Source organism: Ranitomeya imitator, chromosome 2, assembly GCF_032444005.1.
Source record: "Ranitomeya imitator isolate aRanImi1 chromosome 2, aRanImi1.pri, whole genome shotgun sequence".
Lineage (NCBI taxonomy): Eukaryota > Metazoa > Chordata > Amphibia > Anura > Dendrobatidae > Ranitomeya > Ranitomeya imitator.
In genome coordinates, this window is record NC_091283.1 from 27490825 (window position 1) to 27518291 (window position 27467).

At 46.7% G+C, this 27467-nt stretch overlaps 1 protein-coding gene across 2 annotated transcripts; it reads left to right on the plus strand.

Moving 5' to 3' along the window:
• Positions 1 to 1312: 1312 nt before the first annotated feature.
• On the plus strand, positions 1313 to 9408 carry HSD17B8 (hydroxysteroid 17-beta dehydrogenase 8). Of its 2 annotated transcripts, none has more exons than XM_069746266.1 (9): positions 1313 to 1398; positions 5592 to 5809; positions 5877 to 5993; positions 7101 to 7196; positions 7354 to 7439; positions 7631 to 7715; positions 8633 to 8675; positions 8906 to 8980; positions 9220 to 9408. In XM_069746266.1, the coding sequence occupies exons 1-9, from the start codon at positions 1353 to 1355 to the stop codon at positions 9234 to 9236; spliced, it is 783 nt and encodes a 260-aa protein (XP_069602367.1). In that variant the 5' UTR covers positions 1313 to 1352; the 3' UTR covers positions 9237 to 9408. The 2 variants fall into 2 exon arrangements, with proteins under 2 accessions (XP_069602367.1, XP_069602368.1); XM_069746267.1 differs by having other exon boundaries at positions 5592 to 5794.
• Positions 9409 to 27467: the final 18059 nt, after the last annotated feature.

Genomic DNA, 27467 nt, shown 5'->3' on the forward strand with positions numbered 1-27467 from the left:
TTTTTTCATTTCTTTTTCCTACTTCTAGATTTTTGTATTCTGGGTAAGAATTCGTAAAGGAATTTTGTGGTGACTGGCAAATTCAGAAAAAGGCTCCTGCAGTCACTGTGTACATACATTACATTACTGATCCTGAGTTACATCCTGTATTATACCCCAGAGCTGCACTCACTATTCTGCTGGTGCAGTCACTGTATACATACATTACATTACTGATCCTGAGTTACATCCTGTATTATACTCCAGAGCTGCACTCACTATTCTGCTGGTGCAGTCACTGTGTACATACATTACATTACTGATCCTGAGTTACCTCCTGTATTATACTCCAGAGCTGCACTCACTATTCTGCTGGCGCAGTCACTGTGTACATACATTACATTACTGATCCTGAGTTACATCCTGTATTATACCCCAGAGCTGCACTCACTATTCTGCTGGTGCAGTCACTGTGTACATACATTACATTACTGATCCTGCGTTACATCCTGTATTATACTCCAGAGCTGCACTCACTATTCTGCTGGTGCAGTCACTGTGTACATACATTACATTACTGATCCTGAGTTACATCCTGTATTATACTCCAGAGCTGCACTCACTATTCTGCTGGTGCAGTCACTGTGTACATACATTAGATTACTGATCCTGAGTTACATCCTGTATTATACCCCAGAGCTGCACTCACTATTCTGCTGGTGCAGTCACTGTGTACATACATTACTGATCCTGAGTTACCTTCTGTATTATACCCCAGAGCTGCACTCACTATTCTGCTGGTGCAGTCACAGTGTACATACATTACTGATCCTGAGTTACATCCTGTATTATACCCCAGAGCTGCACTCACTATTCTGCTGGTGCAGTCACAGTGTACATACATTACTGATCCTGAGTTACATCCTGTATTATACTCCAGAGCTGCGCTCACTATTCTGCTGGTGCACTCACTGTGTACATACATTACATTACTGATCCTGAGTTACATCCTGTATTATATCCCAGAGCTGCACTCACTATTCTGCTGGTGCAGTCACTGTGTACATACATTACTGATCCTGAGTTACATCCGTATTATACCCCAGAGCTGCACTCACTATTCTGCTGGTGCAGTCACTGTGTACAGACGTTACATGAGGTGCGGTGCTGTAGATTGTGGATTCTCACTACTGATATCAGACTCCTCACTGCAGCTGCTATAAAACTACACCTCCCAGCAGGCTGCAGGGTCCCTGGTCTCTAGTCTGTATAGAAGCCTGTGTACTGGAGGAGACGCTCCTCTTTCCCTCCTCTCCTCTATGATCGGGCACTTCCGGTCCCCTCGTCTCTCTGGTCTCCGGTGTGGAGGAATCATGGCGGCGCCCCTCAGGCTGCGGTCTGTTCTGGCCCTCGTGACAGGTCGTTCTATATTAACCCCTCCGCCCCCGTGCGGCCATTATCAGCGGCTCCTGGGATCTGGGTGGGATGCAGTTGGGGTCTGCTGACGAATCCGGTCTGCTGTGGCTGTGCAGTAAAGGACATTGGACATCAGAGCGGTTTTCTTTTTTCCTCCTGCGGGGATTGTGCTATATACAGCAGGCAGTGCGGTAGTGTAAAGCGCGGTGGACAAATCCCCAAATACGGTGCAGAGTCTGGGACATCGATTTATACATCGAGACCAGTGAAAAAGCAGATAAGAAATAGCTGGAAAACCAGTGAGCGACACTGACCAGTGTGAGAATAGTGAGCAACGCTAACCTGACCAGTGTGAGCGATGCTGACCAGCGTGAGGATACTGACCAGTGTGAGTGATACTGACCTGACCAGTGTGAGCGATGCTGACCAGTGTGAGGATAGTGAGCATACTGACCTGACCAGTGAGAGCGATGCTGACCAGCGTGAGGGATACTGACCAGTGTGAGAATAGTGAGCAACGCTAACCTGACCAGTGTGAGCGATGCTGACCAGCGTGAGGATACTGACCAGTGTGAGTGATACTGACCTGACCAGTGTGAGGATACTGAGCATACTGACCTGACCAGCGTGAGGGATACTGACCAGTGTGAGAATAGTGAGCAACGCTAACCTGACCAGTGTGAGCGATGCTGACCAGCGTGAGGATACTGACCAGTGTGAGTGATACTGACCTGACCAGTGTGAGGATACTGAGCATACTGACCTGACCAGTGTGAGCGATGCTGACCAGTGTGAGGATAGTGAGCATACTGACCTGACCAGTGAGAGCGATGCTGACCAGCGTGAGGGATACTGACCAGTGTGAGGGACACTGACCAACGTGAGCGGCGCTGACCAGTGTGAGGATGCTGACCAGTGTGAGGATACTCACCTGACCAGTGTGAGCGACGCCGTCCAGTGTCAGGGATACTGACCAGTGTGAGGATAGTGAGCATACTGACCTGACCAGCGTGAGGATACTGACCAGTGTGAGCGATGATGAACAGCATGAGGGATACTGACCTGACCAGTGTGAGCGACGCTGATCAGTGTCAGCAATAATGACTAGTGTGAGCGATACCAGTGTCAGCGATGCTGACCAGTGGGTGTGACGCTGACCTGTGTAAGGAATGCTTACTAGTGTGAGCGATACTTACTAGTGTGAGCGACACTGACCAGTGTGAGCGATACTGACCAGTGAATGATACAGACCTAACCAGTGTGAGCGATACTGACCAGTGAGTGATACAGACCTGACCAGTGTGAGCAATACTGACCAGTGAGTGATACAAAGCTGACCAGTGTGAGCGATACTGACCAGTGAGTGATACAGACCTGACCAGTGTGAGCGATACTGACCAGTGAGTGATACAAAGCTGACCAGTGTGAGCGATACTGACCAGTGAGTGATACAGACCTGACCAGTGTGAGCGATACTGACTAGTGAGTGATACAGACCTGACCAGTGTGAGCTATTCTGCAGCAATAACTGGCTGCTGTGCATTCACCCTGACTACAGCTGGGAGCCACAGTCTGCAGCTGCTGGGGTATCTGATGCTTTGTGTCATCCTGCCCCCCAGGGCCCCACACAGTGCGGTGTAAGGTGCCAGATGGTGGCGCTATTTATCATTTTCTCTTATAGGAGGTGACTCGTCCAGACAAACATTTTTACCTGTTGTACAATGAAAACTTAGACAACTCTCTTGCCAATTTAATGTTCTGATTCTGCCCCATTTTTTCATGATGTCTGCTTGCTGTCTGTGAATGGAAACATTTTTGTAAAAGAAGCCCCCTGCATCTACAGGAGCCTCCGGGATATACAGTGGATGTTTCCGGCACATACAGGAAGCTCCTGGCATATATAGATGAAGCCCCTGCACTTACAGGAGGCCCCCGACATACAGTTAGGGCCAGAAATATTTGGACAGTGACACAAGTTTTGTTATTTTAGCTGTTTACAAAAACATGTTCAGAAATACAATTATATATATACTATGGGCTGAAAGTGCACACTCCCAGCTGCAATATGATAGTTTCCACATCCAAATCGGAGAAAGGGTTTAGGAATCATAGCTCTGTAATGCATAGCGTCCTCTTTTTCAAGGGACCAAAAGTAATTGGACAATGGACTCTAAGGGCTGCAATTAACTCTGAAGGCGTCTCCCTCGTTAACCTGTAATCAATGAAGTAGTTAAAAGGTCAGGGGTGGATTCCAGGTGTGTGGTTTTGCATTTGGAAGCTGTTGCTGTGAGCAGACAACATGCGGTCAAAGGAACTCTCAATTGAGGTGAAGCAGAACATCCTGAGGCTGAAAAAAAAGAAAAAATCCATCAGAGAGATAGCAGACATGCTTGGAGTAGCAAAATCAACAGTTGGGTACATTCTGAGAAAAAAGGAATTGACTGGTGAGCTTGAGAACTCAAAAAGGCCTGGGCGTCCACGGATGACAACAGTGGTGGATGATCGCCGCATACTTAATTTGGTGAAGAAGAGCCCGTTCACAACATCAACTGAAGTCCAGAACACTCTCAGTGAAGTAGGTGTATCTGTCTCTAAGTCAACAGTAAAGAGAAGACTCCATGACAGTAAATACAAAGGGTTCACATCTAGATGCAAACCATTCATCAATACCAAAAATAGACAGGCCAGGGTTAAATTTGCAGAAAAACACCTCAAGAAGCCAGCTCAGTTCTGGAAAAGTATTCTATGGACAGATGAGACAAAGATCAACCTGTACCAGAATGATGGGAAGAAAAAAGTTTGGAGAAGAAAGGGAACGGCACATGATCCAAGGCACACCACATCCTCTGTAAAACATGGTGGAGGCAACGTGATGGCATGGGCATGCATGGCTTTCAATGGCACTGGGTCACTTGTGTTTATTGATGACATAAGAGCAGACAAGAGTAGCCGGATGAATTCTGAAGTGTACCGGGATATACTTTCAGCCCAGATTCAGCCAAATGCTGCAAAGTTGATTGGACGGCGCTTCATAGTACAGATGGACAATGACCCCAAGCATACAGCCAAAGCTACCCAGGAGTTCATGAATGCCAAAAAGTGGCACATTCTGCAATGGCCAAGTCAATCTCCAGATCTAAACCCAATTGAGCATGCATTTCACTTGCTCAAATCCAGACTTAAAGGGACTCTGTCACCTGAATTTGGCGGGACTGGTTTTGGGTCATATGGGCGGAGTTTTCGGGTGTTTGATTCACCCTTTTCTTACCCGCTGGCTGCATGCTGGCTGCAATATTGGATTGAAGTTCACTCTCTGTCCTCCGTAGTACATGCCTGCACAAGGCAATCTTGCTTTGCGCAGGCGTGTACTATGGAGGACAGAGAATGAACTTCAATCCAATATTGCAGCCAGCATGCAGCCAGCGGGTAAGAAAAGGGTGAATCAAACACCTGAAAACTCCGCCCATATGACCCAAAACCAGTCCCGCCAAATTCAGGTGACAGAGTCCCTTTAAGACGGAAAGACCCACAAACAAGCAAGACCTGAAGGCTGCGGCTGTAAAGGCCTGGCAAAGCATTAAGAAGGAGGAAACCCAGCGTTTGGTGATGTCCATGGGTTCCAGACTTAAGGCAGTGATTGCCTCCAAAGGATTTGCAACAAAATATTGAAAATAAAAATATTTTGTTTGGGTTATGTTTATTTGTCCAATTACTTTTGACCTCCTAAAATGTGGAGTGTTTGTAAAGAAATGTGTACAATTCCTACATTTTCTATCAGATATTTTTGTTCAACCCTTCAAATTAAACGTTACAATCTGCACTTGAATTCTGTTGTAGAGGTTTCATTTCAAATCCAATGTGGTGGCATGCAGAGCCCAACTCGCGAAAATTGTGTCACTGTCCAAATATTTCTGGCCCTAACTGTAAATAGAGGACGCCTCTGGCACATACAGGATACCCCAGGCATATATAGAGGAAGCCCCCTGCACTTACAGGAAGCCCCCGGCATACACCAACCTGCGCAGATTGTGCCGGGCCTGGTCCTGCTCGCACAGCTCTGTGCCTGTTGCATTGTGTCCGGTCCAGGCTTTCCTTTGCCATCTGTGCACAAGAATGCACAGCAAGAGCATGAAGCAGTAATCCCCGAGTGATGTGACAGACTGATCTGATGCAGCTTGGATATATTTCTCCCACAGGTGGTGGCAGCGGCATCGGTCGAGCAGTCTGCCAGCGACTGTCACAGGAAGGAGCATCAGTCGCTGTCATTGATCTTAACATTGAATCCGCTATCCAGACCCTACAGAGCCTGAGCCGGGATGTCCCAGGACAGGACCATGTGGCCCTCACAGCCGACGTGTCGAGATCTGAGAGTGTCACCGCCCTAATGGAGCAGATACAGGTGGAGCAGATACAGGTAGAGCGGACCCCGGGGCTCATCCTGCGTGTGCACTGGTCAGTGACTGCTCCCTGTTTCCCCGCAGTCTCACTTCTCGGCTCCTCCTCGTGTAGCTGTGAATAGCGCTGGAATCACCAGGGATGAATTTCTGCTTCGCCTCTCAGAGGAATCGTTTGACTCTGTGCTGAATGTCAACCTCAAGGTATGGATCTATCCCACCAGGCTGGAGAAAGGTGCAGTATGTGCATGGCTTCATTATTCCTATCTGTATAATGTTCGTGGGCGGCTCAGGTGGTCCTGGGTACAAATCCCACTAAGGAGAACACCTTTAAGGATTCTGTATGTTCCCCTGTGTTTGCTGGGTTTCCTCCAGGTTCTTCTGCTTCCTCCCACACTCCAAAGACAGACTGATAGGGATATAAATTGTGTGTGGTGATAATGTCTGTACAGCGCTGTGGAATATGTTGGTGCTTTATCGGCGAGTATAATACATCTGTCTATTCCAGTGTTTCTTAACTCTAGTGCACCAGTTTTCCCCATCAGGTAAGGATTTCCTTAGTACTGCACACATTATGTCAGCCCCCCAGAATTTGCTTCAGGGGTCCTGTCTCTGGTTGTTTAGGGACTGTATTCTAGAAACCCTGCTCCATCCCATGTGTCTCACTCTGCATCGTGGATCCAGCCAGGCTGCTCTGTGTCGGGATAGGACACAATGATGTCCTGTTTGGGTTCCCTGATTTCTGAGTCCTGCGATTGACTGCAGCGGTCAAGTATCTGGAATAGGAAGTTATCACGTCCTTTCACAACACAGACCACCGGAGCGTCCTCCGCTGGATCTATAGGGATGTTACAGCTGGTGAATATGCATTATTTTATTACATTGAATCCATTCCTGCTGCTCGTACATTTCTAGAAGCTTTAAGGATCCTGCTCTTAGATCTCCATGCTTCTTAGGAAGCTCTTTTGACCTCCAGCTGTCTCTCCTGCCTCCCATGCACATGATGAACGCTTGGCTGATGTCAGATTCTCTGTGCCGCCATCCACATGAGCAGCGCTGAGATCTGCAGATTCCCCCGACTGTTCCCTGACGTGTATAAGGAAGCGTAGGGAGTATGGACGTGTGATAGGGAATGATTCTAGCCATGGATGGACCCCCACCCATCTCTATCAGCGCACAGTTAGCATTTGGGCAGATTGTATCTCTGATTTCCTCCACTTCTCCTGTCAAAAACAATGAAGTCTGCAGCAGAGATATGACATGATGGGAGGTCACTGACATCGCGGGTTTCTTACTTTTTGTCTCCTGCAGGGTCCGTTTCTTATCACGCAAGCAGTGGCCCGATCTATTGCAGCCAGTGAGAAAAATGGTGGCTCCATCATCAACATTGGGAGCATTGTGGCAAAGGTGAGATGGACAAATAATCAGTAGCTACAGATCTAATGACTGCAAGTGAATCTGATCAGCGAGTACAGGACGGTAATACACACTGGCACCTGGTGTCTACTAGCTGACATTATGGTGGTAATATTCCATGTACCGGTATGTCTGTCGTCTCCTGCAGGTGGGGAATCTCGGGCAGGCGAACTACGCTGCCTCTAAGGCCGGAGTAGAAGGTCTGACAAAAACTGCAGCCAAAGAGCTCGCCAAGTGAGTAGATATGAATCATTAAAGGAAACATTACCTACATCTGTTATCTGCCCTGACCACAGCTGCAGAGCTTGTGACAGTGTATCAGCTCTCTGTGATGAACCCTGCAGCTGTGTAAGCAGGACGAGGTCTGGATATGTAAATCGTGAGTACAGTGCTGCCAGTCAGTGATTGCCCTTCTCCCTTCACAGGTTTGGTATTCGCTGTAACACAGTATTACCCGGATTTATTGCCACCCCAATGACTGATAAAGTCCCACAGAAAGTGCTGGACAAAGTGAGCTGATGTCTGCAGTGTCTGTCTAGTAGGGCTGCGTTACTCTCTTACATGCCCCTTTCTTGTTATACATTTGTGGCTCCACATTACTGACCATGGAACCTAGGACTGGTGTGAAGTCTGTGGTAGCAGAGGACCATTGCATTGCGCTGTTTCCCCACTTTATTGCAATGTTGCCATAGTGGCTCCCTCCCTGCGACCACCACTAGGGGGAGCTTCCTGCGGCCACCTCTAGGGGGCGCTTCCTGCGGCCACCACTAGGGGGAGCTTCCTACGGCCACCTCTAGGGGGAGCTCCCTGCGACCACCACTAGGGGGAGCATCCTGCGACCACCACTAGGGGGAGCTCCCTGCGGCCACCACTAGGGGGAGCTTCCTGCCGCAACCAAGAGGGGGAGCTCCCTGTGGCCACCGCTAGGGAGAGTTCCCTGCGGCCACCACTAGGGGGAGCTCCCTGCCGCAACCAAGAGGGGGAGCTCCCTGTGGCCACCACTAGGGTGAGTTCCCTGCGGTCACCATGAGGGGGAGCTTCCTGCATACAGACGTATACTGTTAATCCACATGGTGTTAATAGCGGCTGCAGAAAGAATATTCTCCTTCCTGAAGTCGGACAAACGTCTACACGGGTAGATCTAGATTTCCGACTTCATATATAATGGTGAATTCCAACCTTTAGAGAAGTGAGGCTTTTTCACGTTTCTGGGTGAGACGTCGGCCTTTGGGGTCCTCTGCTTCTGTATTCGCTCTGTTTTAAATTCCTCCCATTTGATTGTATAGAAGACTACAGATATACGTGGTTCCCCTCCCCATAGTGGGTGCTGGTCACAGTATAATTGCCACCTTCCTGGCTGTTGTCGGCAGTTCAGCTCACACCTTGTGCATATCGTGGTGTCATTATTTCCCCCCTTTTTTTTACAGTTTGCCGGTATGATACCACTAGGAAGACTCGGCCGGCCTGAAGGTGAGCCAGTCATAGGTTCTCTGAGACTGACAGCCAGATCTGCACCCCAAACACTTCATACACTGGTGCGGACACGGCTCTATCCTCGTGGTGCTCGTCCGGTTCCTCTGCTGCACATGGCATCATTGTCTAGGACCTGAATGACAGGGAGAGCGATAGGAGGGTCGAGCTCCAAGAGCCTGTATCGCATCCCCAAGAGGTTTCCCTAACCGCTGGTTTTCTTATTTCAGATGTCGCCGATGTCTGCGCTTTCCTGGCTTCAGACGAGAGCAAATATATCACCGGAGCGAGTATAGACGTGACAGGTAAATATCAGGACGGGAGGGTCACAGAGGACCAGGCACATCATAATTGATGATTTTCACTTTTGTGCAGTCTTATGTGGATATATTGAAGTTTGCTCCCATTATGGTTCGCTGTACTTTACACTGCAGCTGATCAAATGGGCAGCTGTGAATAAGCACAACCTAACCAGGAGTTTAGTATGTGGAGAGCTGATTGCCATTACTACCAGGACATGTGATCTTTTCTCTTGTCTCTCCAGGTGGCCTGTTCTTATGATTTCGGGTGCCAGTCTGACATGCTGCCACATTTGCTCATATGGGTCCCATAGAGGCAGCCAGAGACCTCGGTCACAGACGCCGAGACTGCTAATTGTACTGTTAATTGTAAATAATTTCAGAAATGACTATTACTATGGATTAAATATTAAATATATTTTTATTCATCTTCACTTGGAGCTTTGTGTAATCGTTTGAGCTTTCAGTGCTCAGGAGCAGACGGATGTGCGGTAACGTTTCCTATCAAGACTTTAAAGGGTTATTCCCGTTGTCATAAATAGGTATTTTGAGAGAGTTCTTGTAAAAACAAACACTTTTGCAATTTACGGTTTGTTAAAATTGTCAGTCGTTCTTGAAATATTAACAGCTTGTTGCCTTGGTGACCGACCACCAGTGGTGGACAGCAGATTATGTACAATGTACAGTGCTTACAAGATCTTTACTATTTAGCTTGGAAGCGCTGATTGGGTTCTGGCGGGATTGCTGGAGCGCACTGTTTCTGCCTAATTTCAGCCAGCTTCAATTCAGTGTTTACAAGCTACACAGCAGCAGTGGTCGGTCTCTTAGGCAATAAGCTGTAAACAAACAAAATTATTAACCCCTTCATGACCGGAGCTTTTTTCGGTTTTTCGTTTGTCGCTGCCCTCCTTCCCAGAGCCATAACATTTTTATATTTCTGTCAATATCGCCATGTGAGGGCTTATTTTTTGTGGGACGAGTTGTACTTTTGAATGACACCATTGGTTTTATCATGTCGTGTACTCGAAAACATGAAAAAAATTCCAAGTGCGGTGACATTTTTTGCTTGGCTTTTTTGCTAGGTTCACTAAATGCTACAGCTGACCAGCCATTATGATTCTCCAGGTCATTACGAGTTCATAGACACCAAACATGTCTAGGTTCTTTTTTATCTAAGTGGTGAAAAAAAATCCAAACTTTGCTAAAAAAAAAAAAATTGCTCTATTTTCCGAGACCCGTAACGTCTCCATTTTTCATGATCTCAGGTTGGGTGATGGCTTATTTTTTGCTCGCCAAGCTGATGTTTTTAACGATGTCATTTTTGTGCAGATACGTTCTTTTGATTGCCCCTTATTGCATTTTAATGCAATGCCGCTGCGACCAAAAAAATGTAATTCTGGCTTTTTGATTTTTTTTTCTCGCTACGCCATTTAGGGATCAGGTGAATCCTCTTTTTTTATTGATAGATCGGACGATTCTGAACGCGGCGATGCCAAATGTGTAGGTTATTTGATTTTATTTTTTTATGTTGAATGTGGAGAAAGGGGGGTGATTTGAACTTTTATATCTTTTTTATTTTTCTCATATTTTTAATCAATTTTTTTTAACTTTTGCCATGCTTCAATAATCTCCATGGGAGGCTAGAAGCTGCCATAACTTGATCGGCTCTGCTGCATAGAGGCGATGATGAGATCGCCCCTATGTAGCAGAATTACTGCATTGCTATGAGCGCCGCCCACATGGTGGCGCTCATAGCAATCCGGCATCAACAACCATAGAGTTCTCAAGGAGACCTCTGATTGTCATGCCGACGCACCGCTGCCCCCTGATCACGTGATGGGGATCAGCGGTGCGCGTATTTCCGGCCCAATGACCGGAAGCGCGCGTTAAATGCTGCTGTCAGAGTTTGACAGCGGCATTTAACTAGTTAATAGGCGCGGGCGGATCGCGATACAGCCTGCACCTATTGCTGGTACATGTCAGCTGTTGAAAACAGATTTTAGCTATCCAGATACTTGTTGGGAATCTCTCATGCAAAAAAAATAATGGGGCCAGAAAAATTTTTATCTTCTCAGGTAAAAGAGAGAACAAGAGGATCTGAAATCTTGGACCTAATTCTTACCAACAGGGAAGAAATGGTTGAGGAAGTAAAGGTTGCTGGGAATTTAGAAGGCAGCGATCATACTATCCTCAAATTTTGGATAACAAGAGGAGGAAGACAAGCATAGACTTAGGCTGGCTTCACACTCAGCGTATGAAAATACGGTCCGTATATTACGGCCGTAATACGCTGAAAAGTCCCGAAAATAGTGGTCCGTAGCTCCTCCGTAGGCTATGAGGACAACCAGCAGAAGGCGCCCTCTTATGATCTCGAGCAAGGGAGCTTTCTAGGAAAGTTCCCACGATCTAGGAACAACCAGCAGAGGGCGCCTCACCGCAAATGAAGCTAAATATAGGTCATTGACCTATATTTAGCTTCATTCGCCGGGGTTTTGCAGAAATGAGCAGCCTGCATTAGCGGAGCTCGTGTCTGCAAAATATTTTAACCCCTTCAGATGGATCTACATCGTTGGACCTTACAGATCCTCGGAAGGTATGTATATTGTTGGTTTATTATTTTGTTTTAATTTACAGATCGAGGGTCTTCAGTGAGTGGATTGAGAGTAGAATAAATTAATAAAACAGCCTTTGTGATTTTTTCAATAAATTAATTTTTAATAATGTGTGTTTTTTTTTTTTTTAACCCTTTACTAGTATTGGATTAATAATGGATAGGTGTCATAATTGACGCCTCTCCATTATTAATTAGGCTTAATGTCACCTTACAATAGCAAGGTGGCATTAACCCTTCATTACCCCATATCCCACCGCTACACGGGAATGGGAAGAGAGTGGCCAAGTGCCAGAATAGGCGCATCTTACAGATGTGCCTTTTCTGGGGTGGCTGGGGGCAGATGTTTTTAGCCAGGGGGGTACCAATAATCATGGACCCTCTCCAGGCTATTAATATCTGCCCTCAGTCACTGGCTTTACTACTCTGGCGGAGAAAATTGCGCGGGAGCCCACGCCAATTTTTTCCGACATTTAACCCCTTATTTTACTAGCTAGAACGGCCAAATTTTGCATAGACGCACTACTGACATTAGTAGTGTGGAATATGCAAAAAAAATGGGGATATGAGATGGTTTACTGTATGTAAACCATGTCTCATATCATGTCGGGTTTAGGAAGGAGAAAGCAAAAGCCGGTAATTGAATTACCAGCTTTTCTCTCTAACAGCGCTGCGTATTCCTCGCAAGTCACACTGCTGGTCCATGTGTAATCCGTATTTTTGGGGCTTCCATAGACTTTCATTGACGTTTTATTTGCGCAATACGGTGACAAACGCAGCATGCTGCGATTTTCTACGGCCGTAGAAAGCCGTATAATACGGATCAGTTTAATACGGCAGATAGAAGCAGGGGCATAGAGAATAATTGTGGCGTATTTTTTGCGATTTTTACGGACGTAGTTTCTGCGCTCTTACGTCCGTAAAACTCGCAAGTGTGAAGCCGGCCTTAAGGTACCTTCACACATAACGATATTGTTAACGATATCATTGCTATTTGTGACGTAGCAACGATATCGTAAAATGAAATCGTTATGTGTGACAGCGACCAACGATCAGGCCCCTGCTGGGAGATCGTTGGTCGCTGAATAAAGTCCAGAACTTTATTTCGTCGCTGGACTCCCGCTGACATCGCTGGATCGGCGTGTGTGACACCGATCCAGCGATGTCTTCACTGGTAACCAGGGTAAACATCGGGTAACTAAGCGCAGGGCCGCGCTTAGTAACCCGATGTTTACCCTGGTTACCATGCTAAAAGTAAAAAAAAAACAAACACTAGATACTTACCTAACGCTGTCTGTCCTCTGCTTTCCGGCTCACAGCCAGTACAGGAGGAGAGCAGAGAAGCAGAGCGCAGCGCTGGAGGACAGACAGCGGTAGGTAAGTAGTGTTTTTTTTTACTTTTAGCATGGTAACCAGGGTAAACATCGGGTTACTAAGCGCGGCCCTGCGCTTAGTTACCCGATGTTTACCCTGGTTACCGGCATCGTTGGTCGCTGGAGAGCTGTCTGTGTGACAGCTCTCCAGCGACCAAACAGCGACGCTGCAGCGATCCGGATCGTTGTCGGTATCGCTGCAGCGTCGCTTAGTGTGAAGGGGCCTTTAGACTTTAAGGTTAGACTTCACAAAGGCAGATTTAATGGACTTAGAAATGGGGTAGGTAAGGTCAATTGGCTGGATGTTCAAAAGGACAGAAATGTCAAAGAAGGATGGGAGATTTTGCTAAATGAATTCTCACTGCACAATCTGTAACAATCTTGGAAAGAAGGAAGAATTGGAAGTATTTAAAGAGACCAGGATAGATGAACACAGCACTTAATCACTCGTTAAAAAGGAAAAAAGAAATGTGTATGAAATGGAAAGAGAGGGGAAATATCTAAAGAAGAATATAATGCTGTCTGCAGGGAATGCAGAGCAAGCATTAGAAGAGCTGAAGCCAGGAGTGAAGTGAGGCTTGCAAGGGAGACCAAAAGCAGCAAAAATGGATTTTGGGGATATGTCAAAAGCAAAAAAAAAGTCAAATATTCGATAGAATTTTTATAGGAGGAAAAGGGTGAAGTGGTCAAAAATGATGTCGAGAAGGCCGAACTTTTAAATTCCTATCTTGCATCTGTGTTCTCTGAAAGCAATTGTAACATCAACTGATCTTCAAAATGCCATCGACGGAATAAAAGAATCCACTCTATCCATAAACAGAGAGATGGTGAGGGAACAGTTAGCTAATTTCAATTCATTTAAATCTCCTAGCCAAGATGAATTGCATAGTAGGGTTCTAATTATGCAAATTGTCTCTTCAGAGAGGAAGAGAACTAGAACTCTAGTGCCACCTATTGGAAGGTAGCAATCCTACAAGTCAATGTCGACCCTTGTCGAGCATTGTCACATGACCTAGGATAATAGCCAAACCATAATCTCAATTCTAGTTCTCTTCCTCTCTGAAGAGACAATTTGCATAATTACCATATTTCTCAGAGGAGCATAGCAGCTTTAAGTCTCCTCATCTCGGCATGCTTAGCATGTCAATCTCCGCATGGAGAAATTATACTTCTTGGATATAGTAGAAGTAGGGTTCTGAAACAGTTAGCAGAGGAAATTGCAGAACCACTAGCCAGAATCTTTGAAAAATCCTGGAGAACAGGAATTGTCCTAGAAGATTGGAGAAGGGCAAATGTTGTACCTCTCTTTAAAAATGGAAAGAAGATGGAGCCTGGAAATTACAGGCCAGTGAGCCTTACTTCTATACCAGGAAAGATATTTGAACAAAGTATTAAACAGCATGTATGTAAGTACACTGCTCAAACAAATAAAGGGAACACTTAAACAACAGAATCTGACTCCCAAGTAAGTCAAACTTCTGTGAAATCAAACTGTCCACTTAGGAAGCAACACTGATTGACAATCAATTTCACATGCTGTTGTGCAAATGGAATAGTCAACAGATGGAAATTATTGGCAATTATCAAGACACCCTCAATAAAGGAGTGGTTCTGCAGGTGGGGACCACATCTCAGTACCAATGCTTTCAGGCTGATGTTTTGGTCACTTTTGAATGTTGGTTGTGCTTTCGCACTCGTGGTAGCATGAGACAGACTCTACAACCCACACAAGTGGCTCAGGTAGTGCAGCTCATCCAGGATGGAACATTAATGCGAGCTGTTGCAAGGTTTGTGTAATGATTATAGGGGATAACTCAGGAGACTCTTTGCGTGGAACAAGACAACTACAGGACACAGTCTTATAAGTGGTAAAGTCTATATTATCACACGGTGATTCAAAGAGGTGCAGAGCAAAGCTCAAGTCCACAACACTTGGTGTAAATATAGAATGCAGCTTAACAGTCTATAGGGAAACTTCAGAGGAAAATGCAAAACACGCAGAAAGTCTATGAAGCACAGTTGTACTTGACACGAATAAGTCCTTGTTAGTCCAAACACAGATAGATATGCTTATAAGCAGGGGCGGATTATCAGAGGGTCAATATGGGCGGTAGCCCAGGGCCCAGTGGTGTGGGGGGGCCCTGGGCTACCGCACAGATTGGCCGCCGCCGCCGGCATTTGCGTTCCCCCGACCCGGTGGGCAGAGAGGGGGCCCCTTCCGGTGCTGCCTGCGGCGGTTTCCTATTGACGTGCGGGCGCGCGCCCGCACGTCTATAGTTAACAACAGCCGCCAGCCAATTGGAGGCTGGCAGCTGATGTTGGCCGCAGGCGCAGTGCACACGTCGCCAGCGTCTGACGTCATTGTCAGTCGCCGGTGAGTGTGCGCTGCTGGGGGGAGCTCGCCGCTGGAGCGCACAGGTCAGGTGAGGAGACTCGGTTTTTTTTTTGTTTTGTTTTGTTTTTTGATAACCGTTACGGTGGACATACTGGGGGCAATGCTGTAGACACTGGGGCAATGCTGTAGACACTGGGGCATTGCTGGAGACACTGGGGCAATGCTGGAGACACTGGGGCAATGCTGGAGACACTGGGGAAGATTGCTGGAGACACTGGGGCAATGCTGGAGACACTGGGGAAATGCTGGAGACACTGGGGCAGATTGCTGGAGACACTGGGGCAGATTGCTGGAGACACTGGGGCAATGCTGGAGACATTGGGGCAATGCTGGAGACACTGGGGAAGATTGCTGGAGACACTGGGGCAATGCTGGAGACACTGGGGCAGATTGCTGGAGACACGGGCAGATTGCTGGAGACACTGGGGCAGATTGCTGGAGACACTGGGGCAATGCTGGAGACACTGGGGAAGATTGCTGGAGACACTGGGGAAGATTGCTGGAGACACTGGGGCAATGCTGGAGACACTGGGGCAGATTGCTGGAGACACTGGGGCAGATTGCTGGAGACACGGGCAGATTGCTGGAGACACTGGGGCAATGCTGGAGACATTGGGGCAATGCTGTAGACACTGGGGCAATGCTGGAGACACGGGCAGATTTCTGGAGACACTGGGGCAATGCTGTAGACACTGGGGCAGATTGCTGGAGACACTGGGGCAATGCTGGACACACTGGGGCAGATTGCTGGACACACTGGGGCAGATTGCTGGACACACTGGGGCAGATTGCTGGACACACTGGGGCAGATTGCTGGACACACTGGGGCAGATTGCTGGACACTGGGGCAGATTGCTGGACACACTGGGGCAGATTGCTGGACACTGGGGCAGATTGCTGGACACACTGGGGCAGATTGCTGGACACACTGGGGCAATGCTGGACAGTGGGGCAGATTGCTGGACACACTGGGGGCAATGCTGGACAATTGGACATACTGGGGCAGATTGCTGGGGGCAATGCTGGACAATTGGACATACTGGGGCAGATTGCTGGATACACTGGGCAATGCTGGACACACTGGGGGCATTTGCGTGCCCCCGACCCGGTGGGCAGAGAGGGGGCCCCTTCCGTCGCTGCCTGCGGCGGTTTCCTATTGACGTGCGGGTGCGCGCCCGCACGTCTATAGTTAACAACAGCCCCCAGCCAATTGGAGGCTGGCAGCTGATGTCGGCCGCAGGCGCAGTGCATACGTCGCCAGCATCTGACGTCATTGTCAGTCGCCGGCGAGTGTGCGCTGCTGGAGGGAGCTCGCCGCTGGAGCGCACAGGTCAGGTGAGGAGACTCGGTTTTTGTTTTGTTATTTGATAACCGTTACGGTGGACATACTGGGGGCAATGCTGTAGACACTGGGGCAATGCTGTAGACACTGGGGCAATGCTGGAGACACTGGGGCAGATTGCTGGAGACACTGGGGCAATGCTGTAGACACTGGGGCAATGCTGTAGACACTGGGGCAATGCTGTAGACACTGGGGCAGATTGCTGGAGACACTGGGGCAGATTGCTGGAGACACTGGGGCAATGCTGGAGACACTGGGGCAATGCTGGAGACACGGGAAGATTGCTGGAGACACTGGGGCAATGCTGGAGACACTGGGGCAATGCTGGAGACACTGGGGCAGATTGCTGGAGACACTGGGACAGATTGCTGGAGACACTGGGGCAATGCTGGAGACACTGGGGCAATGCTGGAGACACTGGGCAATGCTGGAGACACTGGGGGCAATGCTGGAGACACTGGGGCAGATTGCTGGAGACACTGGGGCAATGCTGGAGACACTGGGGCAGATTGCTGGAGACACTGGGGCAATGCTGGAGACACTGGGGCAATGCTGGAGACACTAGGGCAGATTGCTGGAGACACTGGGGCAGATTGCTGGAGACACTGGGGCAGATTGCTGGAGACACTGGGGCAATGCTGGACACACTGGGGCAGATTGCTGGACACACTGGGGCAGATTGCTGGACACACTGGGGCAGATTGCTGGACACACTGGGGCAATGCTGGACACACTGGGGCAGATTGCTGGACACACTGGGGCAATGCTGGACACTGGGGCAGATTGCTGGACACTGGGGGCAATGCTGGACAATTGGACATACTGGGGCAGATTGCTGGGGGCAATGCTGGACAATTGGACATACTGGGGCAGATTGCTGGACACACTGGGCAATGCTGGACACACGGGGGCAATATGCTGGACACACTGGGGCAGATTGCTGGACACATTGTCTGGGGGCAATGCTGGACACAATGGGGCAATATGCTGGACACACTGGGGCAGATTGCTGGACACACTGGGGCAGATTGCTGGACACACTGGGGCAATGCTGGACACTGGGGCAGATTGCTGGACACACTGGGGGCAATGCTGGACAATTGGACATACTGGGGCAGATTGCTGGGCACACTGGGGGCAATACTGGACAATTGGACATACTGGGGCAGATTGCTGGGCACACTGGGGGCAATGCTGGACAATTGGACATACTGGGGAAGATTGCTGGACACACTGGGGGCAATGCTGGACATACTGGGGCAGATTGCTGGACACACTGGGGGCAATATGCTGGACACACTGGGGCAGATTGCTGGACACACTGGAGGCAATGCTGGACACACTGGGGCAATATGCTGGACACACTGGGGGTAATATGCTGGACACACTGGGGCAGATTGCTGGACACACTGGGGGCAGGACTGGAGGCATGGGCAGAATGTAGACACGGGGCATGATTGGAGACACGGGGCAGAATGAAAGACATGGGGCAGGATTGTATCATGGGGCAGGATGTGGAGATCATATGGGGTAGAATGGATACTCATGAGGGCAGGATGCGAGAACATATGGCTGGAGCCAGGAATGAGATAAACGGGGCCAGGGTGGGGAATATTATTACCATAGGGGCTAATTAAGGGATATTATTACTGCAGTGATGTATTTATTTTATTTTTTGAGTATACTGTTTTAAATGGGGGGGGCGGTCCTGTTACTGTGCAGAGTGATACTATATCGCCTTTTTTTCTTCCTGTGGTGTAATGTAGAAGTTGTGAAAAATTAAGTAATGTGTTCTGCAAGCGGAGCTTGTGATAACTGTTATTTCCTGCAGAAACGAGTCCTGGCTGGAAGAAATGATGGCGGTCTGTGCTGTATGAAAGATGAAGGACTTCACCTAGAGACGTCACTGGTGAGTCAGTGTTACCTATACACTGACACTATACACTGTATACTATATGCAGAGGTCCTGTGTACAATGTCACTAGTGATCACTGTATTACCTATACATTATATAGAGCTCCTGTGTATAATGTCACCAGTGATCTCTGTATTACTTCTACACAGACACTGCATACTAAGTACAGATCTCCTGTGAATACTGGCACTTATGGTGATAGTATTGTGTTTTTTGTTTTTTTTTTATTACTGATCAGTATTGTAGTATTCAGTCACTATGTGGTGGTAATATGTGGTCTGGAAATGGTGTTGTGGTATTTGTCCCTTGTATGTGCTATTTGGTCACCAAGTGGTGGTAATATGTGGTCTTGACATGGTGCGGTGGTATTTGTTCCTTGTATGTGATATTATTCGATCACTGTGGTTGTAATTTGTGGTCTGGTCATGGTGCGGTGGTATTTGTTCCTTGGATGTGATATTATTGGTCAAAATATACCTAAATTGTATTGCAGATTTTAACAAATATTTAATAGGTTACAGTAGAGTAGGGCCCGGCCATTTTTCTGGAATAATCTGGTTCGGGTATATCATGACCCCCGTCACATGACCCCCGTCACATGACCGGGGGGGCCCACAGTGTCTGAACAGCCCGGGGCCCTGGCTACCCTTAATCCACCCCTGCTTATAAGGCAGTTCAAGCAATGTCTTAGCTCAACCTGGAAGGCCTGGGTGATAATCTCAGGTTTAAGCAGAGCAGAAACAGCTTACATGTCCAGCAAATGCAGATGGAAACAAACACAAGCAGCCAGATGGAGGAGGATTACTAGAAACCGATGTATGCAGCAGAAGCTCAGAGCTGAGTAGCAGGATCTCCACACAGGTTCGCAGGTGCAGATGCAGGTGCAAAGCCAGCGAGTCGCCAGGGTAAGAAGCTGGATGCAAGGCAGAATACTCAAGCACAGACTGAAGGCTGGGGTGGAGTCTTATAGCAGGAAGACACAGTGCACATGAGACCAAAAACGCCATCTTGGAAAAGGGCAGTAATGCACAAAAGGTAATCAAAATGTTCATAGTCCTGACAGTTTGCTGTGTCTGTCAGCGCAGTGTCCAGAGGCTGGAGGTGCTACCAGGAGACAGGCCAGTGCACCAGGAGACGTGGAGGGGGCCGTAAGAGGGCAACAACCCAGCAGCAGGACCGCTACCTCCGCCTTTGTGCAATGAGGAATAGGAGGAGCCCTGCCAAAGCCCTGCAAAATGACCTCCAGCAGGCCACAAATGTGCATGTGTCTGCATAAACGGTTAGAAACCGACTCCATGAGGATAGACTGAGGGCCCAATGTCCGCAGATGGGGGTTGTGCTCACAGCCCAACACCGTGCAGGACACTTGGCATTTGCCACAGAACACCAGGATTGGCACATTTGCCACTGGCGCCCTGTGCTCTTCACAGATGAAAGCAGGTTCACACTGAGCACATGTGACAGTCTGGAGATGCAGTGGAGAGCGAGCTGCTGCCTGCAACATCCTTCAGCATGACCAGTTTGGCAGTGGGTCAGTAATGGTGTGGGGTGGCATTTCTTTGGAGGGCCGTACAGCCCTCCATGTGCTCGCTAGAGGTAGCCTGACTGCCATTAGGTACCGAAATGAGATCCTCTGACGTCTTGTGAGACCATAAGCTGGTGCGGTTGACCATGGGTTCCTCCTAATGCAGGACAATGCCAGACCTCATGTGGCTGGAGTGTGTCATCAGTTCCTGCAAGATGAAGGCATTGAAGCTATGGACTGGCCCACCCATTCCCCAGAACTGAATCCGATTCAGCAAATCTGGGACATCATATCTCACTTCGTTCACCAACGTCACGTTGCACCACAGACTGTCCAGGAGTTGGCGGATGCTTTTGTCCAGGTCTGGGAGGAGATCCCTCAGGAGACCATTCGCCGCCTCATCAGGAGCATGCCCAGATGTTGTAGAGAGGTCATACAGGCACGTGGAGGCCACACACAATACTGAGCATCTTCTCCTTGTCATGAGGCATTTCCACTGAAGTTAGAACAGCCTGTAATTTGATTTTCCACTTTGATTTTGAGTATCATTCCAAATCCAGACCTCCATGGGATATTCATTTTGATTTACATTGATAATTGTTATGTTTTACTGTTCTGAACACATTCCACTATGCAATGAATAAAAATTTGCAACTGGAATATTTCATTCAGCGATATCTAGGATGTGGTATTTTAGTGTTCCCTTTATTTTTTGAGCAGTGTGCTTGGATAAGAATACAGTAATTAACCCGAGCCAGCATGGGTTTGTAGCAAACAAGTCATGCCAGACTAATATAATTTCCATCTATGATGGACTGGGTGGATCAGGGAAATGCGGTGAATATAGTATATCTCAACTTCAGCAAAGCATTTGATAAAGTATCTCATACTATCTTTATTAAAAAAATGACCGTATGGGACTGACAAGTCTACGGTTAGGTGGATTCATAACTCACTCAGAGATCATACTTAAGAGTGGTAATAAATGGTTGCACATCCAATTGGAAAAGTGTTTCAAGTGGGGTACCACAAGGCTCTGTTCTAACCCCAGTATTGTCCAATATTTTTTAAATTAGATAAGGGAACTGAAGGTAAATAATCAAAGTTGGAGATGATGCAAAGCTAAAGGTACCTTCACACTGAGCAACTTTAGAACGATAGCGATCCGTGACGTTGCAGCGTCCTGGATAGCGATATCGTTGTGTTTGACACGCAGCAGCGATCAGGATCCTGCTGTGACATCACTGGTCGGAGCTAGAAGGCCAGAACTTTATTTTGTCGCTGGATCACCCGCTGACATCGCTGAATCGATGTGTGTGACGCCGATCCAGCGATGTGTTCACTTGTAACCAGGGTAAACATCGGGTTATTAAGCGCAGGGCCGCGCTTAGTAACCCAATATTTACCCTGGTTACCATTGTAAATGTAAAATAAAAAAAACACTACATACTTACATTCCGGTGCCTGTCGCGTCCCCCGGCGTCAGCTTCCCTGCACTGTGTCAGCGCCGGCCGGCCGTAAAGCAGAGCACAGCGGTGACGTCACCGCTCTGCTTTACGGCCGGCGCTTACATAGTGCAGGGAAGCTGACGCCGGGGGACGCGACAGACACCGGAATGTAAGTATGCAGTGTTTTTTTTTTACATTTACAATGGTAACCAGGGTAAACATCGGGTTACTAAGCGCGGCCCTGCACTTAGTAACCCGATGTTTACCCTGGTTACCTGGGGACTTCGGCATCGTTGGTCGCTGGAGAGCTGTCTGTGTGACAGCTCTCCAGCGACCACACAACAACTAAACAGCGACGCTGCAGCAATCGGCATCATTGTGTATATCGCTGCAGCGTCGCTTAATGTGACGGTACCTTAAGAGGGCTAGCTAACACTAGAGAAGCCAGAAAGGATTAAGAAGGATCTAAATAAGCTTGAACAATGGGCACTGACTAATAGAATGGTATTTAACAGTGAGAAATGCAAGATTCTACACTTGGGCAAAAAAAATGAAAATTACATATATCTAATGAAAGGAATAGAACTAAGCAACAGCACGTGTAAAAAAAGATTTGGGTATACTAATAGATCACAGACTGCACATGAGTCAACAGTGTGATGCAGCAGCAAAAAAGGCAAACACAGTTCTAGGATGTATTAAGAGAAGCATAGGGTCTAGATTACGTGAAGTAATTATCCCCTTCTACTCCTTCTTGGTCAGGCCTCATCTGGAATACTGTGTCCAGTTCTGGGCACCACATTTTAAAAGAGACATTGAAAAACTAGAGCAAGTTCAGAGAAGAACTACCAGGATGGTGAGCGGACTGCAAAGTATGTCCTACGAGGAACTGTTAAAGGATCTGGGAATGTTTAGCTTGCAAAAAATAGAAGACGGAGAGGATATTAAATAAATGTCTACAAATATCTGAAGGGCTGTCACAGTGTAGAGGGATCGTCATTATTCTTATTTGCACATAGAAACACGAGAAGCAGTGGAATGAAACTGAAAGGGAGAAGAAACAGATTAGATGTTAGAAAAAACTTTTTGACAGTGAGGGTGATCAATGAGTGGAACAGGCTGCCACAAGAGTTGGTGAGTTCTCCTTCAATGGTGGAAGTCTCCAAACAGGCTGGACAGACATCTGTCTGAGGTGGTTTAGTGAATCCTGCATTGAACAGGGGGTTGGACACAATGACCCAGGAGGTCTCTTCCAACTCTAACATTCTAGGATTCTATGAGTCCCTGCTCATCTACAATTTTTTTCTCAGATCAGGATGAGAAAAAAAAATTACAGCATGCTGCATTTGGTCACGTATTTCAGACGAGACTCGACAACGCAAGTCAATGGGTGCGAGAAAATAATCTCACGGCACTCAGACCATGCGAGTGCAGACCGATGTTTACACAACTATGTCCTTGAAAACCAGACATTTCAGCAGCCATATACAGTAAAATCACATCGTGACTCGACAGAATAGATATGTATACATAGAGTAGATATAAAGATGTCAGTGACATATATAATTAGTACTGTGCTTGTATAGCTTTACTGTACATGTAGTTTATTAATAAATACATTTCTGAAATAAATGGCGTGGGATCCCTTGACATTTTATTAACCAGCAGAAGCAAAGCCGACAGCTGGGATCAAATGTTTATAGGCTGAGAAGGGGGTACTACCCATGGAGCTTCCAAGGCTATAAATATCAGCTCAAAGTTGTATACTTAGCCTTTCCTGTTAAAATGGGGGACCCCCTAAAAAATGGCGTAGGGTCCCCCTATAATTACTAACCAGAAAAGGCTAGTCAGACAGCAGCAGGCTGATATTAACCCCTTTCTGTCATTGGACGTACTATTCCGTCCATGTGGGGTGGGCCTTAATTCCCACGGACAGAATAGTACGTCCAGCGCGATCGGCCGCGCTCACGGGGGGATCGTGGCCGGGTGTCAGCTGCCTATCGCAGCTGGCATCCGGCACTATGTGCCAGGAGCGGTCACGGACCCCCCCCCGGCACATTAACCCCCGGCACACCGCGATCAAACATGATCGCGGTGTGCCGGCGGTACTGGGAAGCATCACGCAGAGAGGGGGCTCCCTGCGGGTTTCCCTGAGACCCCCGCAGCAACGTGATGTGATCGCGTTGCTGCGAGGGTTTCTTACCTCCCATCCCTGCAGCAGGCCGGATCCAAAATGGCCGCGGCATCCGGGTCCTGCAGGGAGGAAGGTGGCTTCACAGAGCCTGCTCAGAGCAGGCGCTTGGTAAGCCTGCAGCCATGTAAGTCAGATCGCTGATCTGACAGAGTGCTGTGCAAACTGTCAGATCAGCGATCTGTGATGTCCCCCCGTGGGACAAAGTAAAAAAGTTAAAAAAAAAAATTCCACATGTGTAAAAAAAAAAAAAAAATCCCAAGTAATGAAAAAAATATATATATTATTCCCATAAATACATTTCTTTATCTAAATAAAAAAAAAAAAAACAAGTACACATATTTAGTATCACCGCGCCCGTAACGACCCATGCTATAAAACTGTCCCACTAGTTAACCCCTTCGGTAAACACCATAAGAAAAAAAAAAAAACGAGGCAAAAAACAACGCTTTATTATCATACCGCCAAACAAAAAGTGGAATAACACATGATCAAAAAGACTGATATAAATAACCATGTTACCGCTGAAAACGTCATCTTGTCCTGCAAAAAACGAGCTGCCATACATCATCATCAGCAAAAAAATAAAAAAGTTAGTCCTCAGAATAAAGCGATGCAAAAATAATTCTTTTTTCTATAAAATAGTTTTTATCTTATAAAAGCGTCAAAACATAAAAAAATGATATGAGGTATCGCTGTAAACGTACTGACCCGAAGAATAAAACTGCTTTATCAATTTTACCAAACGCGGAACGGTATAAACACCTCCCCCCAAAAGAAATTCATGAATAGCTGACTTTTGGTCATTCTGCCTCACAAAAATCGGAATAAAAAGTGATCAAAAAATGTCACGTGCCCGAAAATGTTACCAATAAAAACGTCAACTCGTCCCGCAAAAAACAAGACCTCACATGACTCTGTGGACTCAAATATGGAAAAATTATAGCTCTCAAAATGTGGTAACGCAAAAAAATATTTTTTGCAATAAAAAGCGTCTTTCAGTGTGTGACGGCTGCCAATCATAAAAATCCGCTAAAAAACCCGCTATAAAGGTAAATCAAACCCCCCTTCATCACCCCCTTAGTTAGGGAAAAATTAAAAAAATGTATTTATTTCCATTTTCCCATTAGGGTTAGGGTTAGGGCTAGGGTTAGAGTTGAGACTAGGGCTAGGGTTAGGGTTAGGGTTAAGGCTACAGTTAGGGTTGGGGCTAAAGTTAGGGTTAGGGTTTGGATTACATTTACGGTTGGGATTAGCGTTAGGGGTGTGTCTGGGTTAGAGGTGTGGTTAGGGTTACCAATGGGATTAGGGTTAGGGGTGTGTTTGGATTAGGGTTTCAGTTATAATTGGGGGGTTTCCACTGTTTAGGCACATCAGGGGCTCTCCAAACGCAACATGGCGTCCGATCTCAATGCCAGCCAATTCTGCGTTGAAAAAGTAAAACAGTGCTCCTTCCCTTCTGAGCTCTCCCGTGTGCCCAAACAGGGGTTTACCCCAACTTATGGGGTATCAGCGTACTCAGGACAAATTGGACAACAACTTTTGTGGTCCAATTTCTCCTGTTACCCTTGGGAAAATACAAAACTGGGGGCTAAAAAATAATTTTTGTGGGAAAAAAAAAAGATTTTTTATTTTCACGGCTCTGCGTTATAAACTGTAGTGAAACACTTGGGGGCTTAAAGTTCTCACAACACATCTAGATAAGTTCCTTGGGGGGTCTAGTTTCCAATCTGGGGTCACTTGTGGGGGGTTTCTACTGTTTAGGTACATTAGGGGCTCTGCAAACGCAATGTGACGCCTGCAAACCAATCCATCTAAGTCTGCATTCCAAATGATGCTCCTTCCCTTCCGAGCTCTGCCATGCGCTCAAACGGTGGTTCCCCCCCACATATGGGGTGTCAGCGTACTCAGGACAAATTGAACAACAACTTTTGGGGTCCAATTTCTCCTGTTACCCTCGGGAAAATACAAAACTGGGGGCTAAAAAATAATTTTTGTGGGAAAACATTTTTGTTTTATTTTTACGGCTCTGCATTATAAACTTCTGTGAAGCCCTTGGTGGGTCAAAGTGCTCACCACACATCTAGATAAGTTCCTTAGGGGAACCTAAAATACCTAAAATACATGGGCCACTTGCACAGTGAACAAGTCTGTAGGAACATGTTCACACACCTCCAAAAAACTTGTTGACGCAAAAGAGCACAGCGAGGTCAAAAATGCTCTGTTGTAAAAAAGTCACAGTAAATAAGCAAGTGCTAGTCACAAGATGAAAAAAATACAGGGTATTTAGTTAATATGTTTTTTTGCAAAAAAATGTATATTAAGCTGCTCCACCAATCGCCAAGGTATACCCATAATAGAGCAGTCCTATCTAATGTATATAATCCCTATCTGATGTATTTAAAAACCTGATTATCTGTATAGTACCTGTATAAGCAGGGTTCAGAGAGAAAAAATATCCATGTGGACGTGCTGGATGAAGCAGCTCCAGTGCAAATAACCCACAGAGGAGTGGTGGACTCCCTAGTCTTGTAGAAACAAGAAAGCAATTATAGAACCTAAAATACATGGACCACTTGCACAGTGAACAAGTCTGTAGGAACATGTTCACACACCACCAAAAAACTTGTTGACGCAAAAGAGCACAGCGAGGTCAAAAATGCTCTGTTGTAAAAAAGTCACAGTAAATAAGCAAGTGCTAGTCACAAGATGAAAAAATACAGGGTATTTAGTTAATATGTTTTTTTGCAAAAAAATGTATATTAAGCTGCTCCACCAATCGCCAAGGTATACCCATAATAGAGCAGTCCTATCTAATGTATATAATCCCTATCTGATGTATTTAAAAACCTGATTATCTGTATAGTACCTGTATAAGCAGGGTTCAGAGAGAAAACATATCCATGTGGACGTGCTGGATGAAGCAGCTCCAGTGCAAATAACCCACAGATGAGTGGTGGACTCCCTAGTCTTGTAGAAATAAGAAAGCAATTATAGAACCTAAAATACATGGGCCACTTGCACAGTGAACAAGTCTGTAGGAACATGTTCACACACTACCAAAAAACTTGTTGACGCAAAAGAGCACAGCGAGGTCAAAAACCCTGCTTATACAGGTACTATACAGATAATCAGGTTTTTAAATACATCAGATAGGGATTATATACATTAGATAGGACTGTTCTATTATGGGTATACCTTGGCGATTGGTGGAGCAGCTTAATATACATTTTTTTGCAAAAAAACGTATTAACTAAATACCCTGTATTTTTTTTCATCTTGTGACTAGCACTTGCTTATTTACTGTGACTTTTTTACAACAGAGCATTTTTGACCTCGCTGTGCTCTTTTGCGTCAACAAGTTCCTTAGGGGGTCTACTTTCCAAAATGGTGTCACTTGTGGGGGGTTTCAATGTTTAGGCACATCAGTGGCTCTCCAAACGCAACATGGCGTCCCATCTCAATTCCTGTCCATTTTGCCTTGAAAAGTCAAACAGCGCTCCTTCCCTTCTGAGCTCTCCCATGCGCACAAACAGTGGTTTACCCCCACATATGGGGTATCAGCATACTCAGGACAAATTGTACAACAACTTTTGTGGTTCAATTTCTTCTCTTACCCTTGGAAAAATAAAAAATTGGGGGCCAAAAATAATTTTTGTGAAAAAATATGATTTTTTTATTTTTACGGTTCTG

Bases quoted from the DNA above. Each gene is read 5' to 3' on its own strand.
- HSD17B8 (XM_069746266.1), top strand. From the start codon at position 1,353: ATGGCGGCGCCCCTCAGGCTGCGGTCTGTTCTGGCCCTCGTGACAG. The intron at 7,716-8,632 runs GTGAGCTGATGT...TTTTTTTTACAG, and splicing joins CACAGAAAGTGCTGGACAAA to TTTGCCGGTATGATACCACT. The intron at 8,676-8,905 runs GTGAGCCAGTCA...TTCTTATTTCAG, and splicing joins AAGACTCGGCCGGCCTGAAG to ATGTCGCCGATGTCTGCGCT.